The 8,173-nt window shown below is 42.2% G+C and overlaps 2 protein-coding genes across 6 annotated transcripts in view; both read right to left on the bottom strand.

Annotated features, from left to right (window-relative positions):
• Positions 1-1,448, bottom strand: part of LOC116557471 (keratin, type II cytoskeletal 8-like) — a 2,294-nt gene extending 846 nt beyond the window's left edge. The window contains exon 1 of the mRNA XM_032286972.1: positions 96-1,448. Coding sequence (XP_032142863.1) covers positions 96-1,359 — 1,264 coding nt within the window. The 5' untranslated portion in view covers positions 1,360-1,448. The remainder of the gene's footprint in view (positions 1-95) is intronic.
• The window catches only part of OSBPL3 (oxysterol binding protein like 3), a 191,738-nt gene that overhangs the window by 57,135 nt on the left and 126,430 nt on the right, over positions 1-8,173 (bottom strand). For all 5 annotated transcript variants that reach the window (XM_032286967.1, XM_032286969.1, XM_032286968.1 and 2 more), the window contains one exon: positions 2,038-2,168. In XM_032286967.1, coding sequence (XP_032142858.1) covers positions 2,038-2,168 — 131 coding nt within the window. The remainder of the gene's footprint in view (positions 1-2,037; positions 2,169-8,173) is intronic.

Raw genomic sequence — 8,173 nt, 5'->3', positions numbered from 1 at the left:
GCTGAAGGTGGAGCCCGCGCCAGAGCCAAAGCTGGAGCCCAGGCCGTAGCTGAGGCCGGGGCTTGTGAGGCCCCCATAGGCAGAGCTCAGACCACCTGCACAGCCGCTGGTGGTCTTCGTGTGGATACTCATGTTCCGCATCCCAGACTCCAGCCGGCTCTCCTCGCCCTCCAGTAGCTTGCGGTAGGTGGCGATCTCGATGTCCAGGGCCAGTTTGACGTTCATCAGCTCCTGGTGGTCAGGCAGCTGCCGTGCCAAGTCCTGCTTGGCCTTCTGCAGGGCTTCCTCCAGCTGCTGCTGCTTGGCACGAGCATCCTTGAGTGCCTGCTCCCCGCGATGCTCAGCATCTAAAATGGCGGCCTCCAGGGAGGTCCTCTGGCCTTTGAGGCCCTCCATCTCGGCCTGGAGCCGGCTGATGTTCCGGTTCATCTCGGAGATCTCAGTCTTCCTACGCCGCAGGTCATCCCCGTGCTTCCCAGCCAGCTTCTGCAGCTCCTCATACTTGATCTGGTACACGCTCTCCGCCTCGGCCCGGCTGCCGTTGGCGATCTCCTCGTACTGCGCCTTGACCTCAGCGATGATGCTGTCCATGTCCAGGGAGCGGCTGTTGTCCATGGACAGCACCACAGAGGTGTCGGAGATCTGGGACTGCAGCTCCCGGATCTCCTCTTCATACAGCTGCCTGAGGAAGTGGATATCGTCAGTCAGTCCTTCCAGGCGAGACTCCAGCTCTACCTTGTTCATGTAAGCTTCATCCACATTCTTCTTGATGAGGACAAATTCATTCTCCATCTCTGTACGCTTATTGATCTCTTCCTCATACTTGTACTGGAAGTCCTCCACCAGCCCCTGCATGTTGCCAAGCTCCGCCTCCAGCTTCAGCTTCTCCTGGCCCAGAGTCTCCAGCTGCCGCCTCAGGTTGTTGATGTAGCTCTCAAACATGTTGTCCATGTTGCTCCTAGCCGTCTTCTGCTGCTGCAGGAGGCTCCACTTGGTCTCCAGCATCTTGTTCTGCTGCTCCAGGAACCGCACCTTGTTGATGAAGGAAGCAAACTTGTTGAGGGTCTTGATCTGCTCCTTCTCCTGGGTACGCACGGCCTGGATGTTGGGGTCCACGTCCAGCTTAATGGGGTTCAGCAGGCTCTGGTTGATGGTGACGGCAGTGATGCCTCCCGTGCCTATGCCGCTGGCCCCCGCATAGCCTGCACCCAGGCCACCGCGGAAGCCAGCGCTGCTCACTCGGGAGAAGCTCGAGGAGCTCGAGCGGGCACTGGGCCCACTCGTGAAGGAGCAGCTGCTGAAGGCCCCGGGGCCAGAGGTGGACACCCTGTAGGACTTCTGGGTCACCCTGATGGACATGGTGGAGGCAGGAGTGGAGGCAGGCAGGGTGAACCAGGGAGAGATTCCAGAAGGAGCGGAGAAGCTGCTGCTTGCAACAGGCACTTTCATGTGACTCTTCTCTTTGTAGCCACAGTAGGGGGGCAGGGTGGGGCAGGGTGGGGCAGGGTGGAGAAGCTAAATGTCTGGTACTATCCAATCAAACAAAATAACTCTCATGTCTTTGAAACAGTGATAAACAGGATCAGTGCTTTGCAATAGAGAAGATAAGAGCATGAATTGGAAATTTCACTCAGCCACCTGTCATTTGGAAAGCAAGGCTATGCTTGTGGTGTCTCATGCCCATAAAATCTCCTCCAAACTGTCAGATTTTATAAGCATTAACAGAAAAATGTCTTTAAGAGGCACACACATACACACAAAAATGTACAATAAAAATTTTAGAGAAATAAAAAAATTAAGATAAATCAGAGGAAACCAAACTTAAAGAAGGTATCACTTAATAAAATAGTAGCTACTAAGATTTGCACAGGTAAGTTTTGGTGTTTCAAATAAGCAGATTTGATGAAAGCTTAGAATATAATTCGGATAATTTGGTTTTCTCCTGAAATTTCAACACAACCATGTAAATAGAAATTACAAAACATTCATGAGCCTGGACACACCTCAGGCATTTCAGTACACAGACATGTAACTTACGGATGACAGGGCATTCTTCAGACCAATGACCTGAGCAGATGGGGAGGAGGAGGCATCCTGCTCCATCAGCTGCCTCAGTTTCTCTCTCTCCATTGACATGATATTAAAAGCTGACCTTAAAGTGAAGTAAACTATAGAGATATAATCATTATAAAAAGGAATAAAGAGGCATAATTAAAAATAAAATACACAAAAATATATCTCTAAAATAATTAAGCAAAGTAACAGTACTGAGTATTTTGAGTATAGCAAATGTACACTCTACCTGGACTTTTAAAAGACACATCTGCCATGTGAACACTAATGTAAATTAAGGCCTCTGGATGATGATGTGTCCACGTAGGTTCATCAACTGTAAGAGATGCACTACTCTTGTGTGAAATGCTTATGGTGGGGGTACTGTGCCTACATAGGAGCAAGGGGCTTACAAAAACTCTGCACTTTTGGTTCAATTTTGCTATGAACCTAAAACTGCTCGAAAAAATAGTCTATTAAAATTAACTCCCATACACACACGTTTGCCAATTCTAAGTCCCCTATGCACTATAATATCTCATGACTTTATGACTTTTCATCAGGATTTTTTGACACTTGGACTTTGCTTCTGGATCCTCAATGATCAGTGTTTTGTTTTGTTTGTATCCCCAAAGACTGGAAAGGATTAATAACAAAGCTTATTGGTTTTCAAGGGAAAAATGTTAACACAGCAGCAGAAAAATTAGATAGCACCTTAACCAGGTGATCAAAATTAACTATCAGTGAGAGTCAGGTGGACTGTGTGCCTCTAGGTACAATACACTGAAAAAGACACATCTTCTTTGGTGTATGCCAGCTGGGGCTATGTAATCTGAATTTGATCATGAGGAAACATCAGACAACCCCAGAATGAGAAACATTTTATTTTTAAAAGTTGACCTGCATTACTCAAAAGTGTCAATTTTATGAAAGAGAAAGAAAGGCTGAAAAACTGTTCCCAGTTAAAGGAGGCAAAAAAGGCATGACAATGAAATCGACTCAAGGGGCAACATGGTACTAAAGGCATTATTGGAATAACTGACAGCATTTGAATATGGAAGTTAGAACAGATAAAAGTTGTTTCAATGCTGTATTTCCTCAATTTGATTACTATACTGTGGCTATATAACAGAATATTCCTATTTTATATACTAAAATATAAAGCCATAAAGAGCAACATGATGTATGAATCTCACTCTCAAATGGTTCAGAAAAATGTGTGTGTGTGTGTGCGCACGCGCGCGCGTGTGTAGAGAGAGAGAGCAGTAAAACAAATGTGGCAAACTATTTAAAATTATGTATTTGGGTAAAGAGTATACAGAACGTTCTCTGTATAATTCTTGCAACTTTTCTGTAAATTTGTGATTGTTTCAAAACAAGGTCTTATTGTCTACCTTCTTGCTTGTTAGCCCTTCCAGCTGCAGGACCCAGAATCGCCCACCCCTATTCCTGGCATTCAGCTACTCTGTTCCCTAGTGAGCACTCAGGTACAACAAGAGCTTAGCCACTATTAGGCCTCCAATGCCTGAACTGAAGTTAAAAAAACATTAACACATAGAGCAAAGAAAAAAAAAATCATTATTCATTAGGTTTTGATCACATCATGTACAAATTACTTCCTAGGAATAGGGAAGCTGTTATCTAAATTACTTATCGTGGATATCACATTTGAATATTATCTTTCCAATCTCCTTTATTATATTTAGTTTTAGAAGAGCAGGAAGAAGGAAGAGACTCAGACACATGTCTTCTGAAATGAGCCGGCACATTCCTGAATTCCACAGGGCTGCAGTTTTAGAGGTATTGTTATTCAAGAGTGGCCTATTTAGTAACACAGAAACTAAATAGGCATTACTGGCTTACTTCATTTAATAGCAAGGAGGCCATCTAAACCTCTTTATACGTTGTCGCTGAACTTGTCTGAGGTTGCAGCATTTAGTGATGGACCTAGTACATCTTAACAAAGTCACAACAATTTGTTTACACACACACACAAACACACCACACTGGTGCTGCCTCTGCCAACAGAAGACAGGAGTCAAACAAAACTAAAATTTTCTAACAATGCCTATGAAACACAATTAGCTCTTTGCTTTAAACAATTTAATTGAGCAAAATAATTGGCAGCACAATAGAGTGACCAACAGCTGGGGCTCCACCATCAGCCCTAGGTTCTTCCCTACTCCATCACCTATTCGCTTCATGACCTTGGATGAGTAAATGATGTGCCTGAACCCCAGTTTCCTCATTTGTAAATAGGGATAACTATTACTTTATAAGGCTGTCATGAGGATTGAACGAGAGAGAATGCAGGTGAAGCGTGTAACCCAATGCATGGTATGTAATTAATAACAAATGTTACTGCAATAATCATAGTGATGCCGATGAAGGAGACACCTGAGGATGAGAGTGATGGTGACTGTAGTCTTTTGAAGTGTGGGCAGCAGCTGCAGAGAGGATGCTTTAATCTTTTGCCAGGACAATGCTTGTAAATAACTGCACACAGGGTAGAAATTCTAAGAATGAGGGGTTGGCCAGAATCTAGGGAGCCATAGGAGAACAGCCTTGGGAGGAGAGCAGTGAGCCACACAATTAATGGACTGCATCCTATGTCCTGTTAGGCAGGCACTACTCCCCTGCCCTGCCTGCCACACACACGGGATGCCCATGGCCATCTCAGTGGGTCCCTCGGGGAGCTACCTCTCTACTGTTGCTCCAAATAAAATGAATGGCACTCAGCTGGCTGCCACTTTCCCAAATCAATTCCTCTGGCTTCCAGATGACCCACAGAAAAGCAAGGCTTTGCACCAAATGAGAAGATTCCTATAAAAATTTTAAAAACTGGCACAATATCCAATATTTGGTTCAAAATGTATAGCTGACAAGATTGTAGTAGGTATAAGATAAGCAGAAAGAAGCTTATAAAGTCATTATGTTTTATTATAAGGTGTAAAATGCTTCCTAAATCATCTGAAAAAAAAGGATTTGGAAGACTAGATCCCCATGTACTCAATTTTTTAAATGACTATTAAGATCCACTCAGGACGTTACAATAGTCATTCACAGCCACCTAAAGATCATGTACACACACAGCAATGATCAGAAGCTGCTCATGAGAGACCACATTTATATTAATTGTTAAAGACACAGGATCCCAAAAGTCAGGAACACTCTCTGTGACAGAAGTGTTTTCTTACTTCTAACACGAATTAAAGTTTACTAGAGACAAAAAAAAGCTTAAAAAAAAATAGAAGATTCAGATGAGTACATCACACCTATGGGTTACCTGACAATAAATAAAACCACACAGAAAATCCTAGATGCTCAGAGCTATGAAGGACCTCAAAGATCACCATAGCCACCCACCCCACATCACGACCAACTCGTCACGTCTCCAGCTTCCCTGCCAAATGGTCTGTTGGCCCATGCTTGTCAGAGTACTTGCTATCTCCTAAAATGGTACATTCTGCTCTGGGGCTTAGAAAGTCATTCCTGTTGCTAAGACAACATTTTCCTCAGTGTGTCTTCACTGCCAAACAGGAGTATTTCCTCTTTCAGTGGCTGTTCAAATACTGGAAGGCAACTGCAGCACCTATGTTTATTCATTTCTTTCCCAAACTGTCATTAGCCATTTCTCAGATGCCCTTCTTGGACTATAAGAGGGGGGCACAGGTTGAGTTTTTGACTGTAAGAAGTCTTAAGTTGCATCTACAGAATGGAGCATCATAAGCATCGTACAAGTGACTCTTGGTGGTCTTTTTGCTGTTCTTTTATTGAGTTAGGATGGTGAGACTGTAATAGATGGAATGTTTGGACAGTGAAAGTCAATACTGAAGGATAGTTGGACTCAATTTATCTGAGCTCTACTTATTAATATGCTCCTTCTTCAGCAGTCTTTCAGCATCAGGAAAGAATAAGACCTTGGAAAACATAGTTATGAATGCCATGGGCACCACACTAGAAAGCAGCGTGGTACAGAAGAAAGAAATTCTCTAATAAGGCCAGCCTGAACCTAAATCCTATCTCTAACACTCGGTTGCAGTTGCCATTTGTATTTTGGACAAATCCTTGGTTTCCACAGCTGTACATGTGGATAATGGGCGCATCTGAAGAGTGCTTTAAGCAATGAGAAAACCTACTATCACAGAGCGCCTAATCAAACAGTGAGACTCATTTTTCCCCCTTTTTAATTGAAAAACCAAATTTTAGGTGAATTTTCTTTAAAATGTTAACATTCCTAAAATATCTGGGACACTCTGATCTTCTGTAATCTGCAAAAATTTCAAACCTCATAGGATGCCCATGATTTTAAAATACTTTATAACCTATATTCCATCCAAATTAACTTAGATATATTAGGTAACTTTACTAAATGGTCCTGCTTATGAATCTAATTGCTCAGCACATTTATGCTGAATTCTAATTTATGAACAATAAATGATTTGGCTTTTTGTTGAGTCATATATCTCTTTTAGCTTTTTAATCTAGGAAAGAGGTATCACTGTAACACACTTGGCTTTTTATTCAATGCTTCCGTAAGTTCAAAACCATTCAGAAAATGACCATTCAATAATTACTACTCAACATAGGGAAAGAATCCAGAAACAAAAGAATAGGTAAATATAGTTTTGATTTTGTTCCATTTAGCTTTCACATTTGTGAATAGGAATTTCCTTCACTTGAAGAAAAAGTGTCCCTAAAACATCATTTGCTTCCCTTCCAAGGCAGAAAAACACAGGTGTCTGCTTCCATTCAGAACACCTGACTCTAGTCCCATCTTGTTCCTTACTTTGCCATCCTAAATCTGCTTACCAAGTTTGGTCATTTCTGTTTCTGCTAACAGAACACTCTGTCAGAAAACCTTCTTGTAACAGTAAGCAATAGTATGTATTCTTTCTATTCAGTGTAAAATAATCAAAGAAAATAACTGCACAATTTGAGAACCAAAAGAGGACAACTACTATAGACATTTAACAGGCAACGAAGGGCCAGAGAGTTAACCAATGAAGTCAAAGTCCCACAGCCAGTCACTAACAGAGGCGGCCTACTTAGCCAGTACAGAGGGAGCTCCAAAACGGCTTAGTATTTACATTGTTTCCTAAAGTATGTTTCTGAGAAACTTAAAATTCCAGGATGCTAATAGCTGTTGGAAATAAGGGGGAAGATTCCCAAATAAGGCTGAAAGTCACTGAGTTAAAGTCAACAGATGTTTTTTGTTTTTGTTTTTTTGCTGCAGGACTTCGTGGGGCCTTTACTATTTACTTTTCTTATGGAAATCCAAGGAGACCAAGTCAGTAGTGTTTTCCAAACACTTTTAGTCATGTAGTTTTTGTTTCATTTTTAAAAGTACTTTATGGGTGAAGTGTTTCCTAAAATATATTTTGGGAAATGTAAACGCTAATATATGTGACAAAAATTACTTAAGACTTTTTGGTTTCAGTACATTTCATTCTCTGTTTATGTGTGAGAAACATACACACAAAGCCAGAAATATAGGCCAACAAGAACTGGCTCAACAATATGCCACAAAAATCAAATTCACAGTCTGTAATATAGAATAAGGACTTTTAATACTAGGATGGGTATATATTGGTTGCCCACCATATGATCTATAAAACCAGGAGAATTCAAATGCATTTAACAAGTTTCAGGTCACACAGGCTATGCAACATCACTGGAATTCCTGCCTTTAGTTCAGCTGCTTTGAAATTGTAGTCAGCAGAATAGTGATGCAGTCGAGAAAGCACAATAGTCACTGTCAGTAACAAAACGCGGTTTACACAGGAAGAAAAGTCAAGATGCTTTGACTTTGAATGTATGGAAGTGAGAAGGCATGCAAGGTCACAGGACTCAGCACAAACCTGAGGGAGCTGTCTTTATTCCCTGAGGCCCCCAAATTACAATCTGTGTAAGAGACTCCCTGAACCAGGAAAAAGGAAGATCTTTCCATCTCTGCAAGTATACTGTAAAACCACAGGAATGAAACAGCTTGTTAGGCTGCCTGTGGAATTTGTTGTCTGTACGCCCACAGGGCTCAGGTAACTGCCGAATAAGTGCATTGGACCTTTCTCCAGGACAAACCTTGGCCCAGTCTAGGTATGTGGCGGCTCTGCAGCCAGTG

The sequence above is a fragment of the Sapajus apella genome, unplaced genomic scaffold (assembly GCF_009761245.1).
Source record: "Sapajus apella isolate SASKATOON/1434 unplaced genomic scaffold, GSC_monkey_1.0 scaffold19, whole genome shotgun sequence".
In the NCBI taxonomy this organism is placed as follows: Eukaryota; Metazoa; Chordata; class Mammalia; order Primates; family Cebidae; genus Sapajus; species Sapajus apella.
Note: the sequence above shows the minus strand (reverse complement) of the source record. Positions and strands in the feature narration are given on the sequence as shown.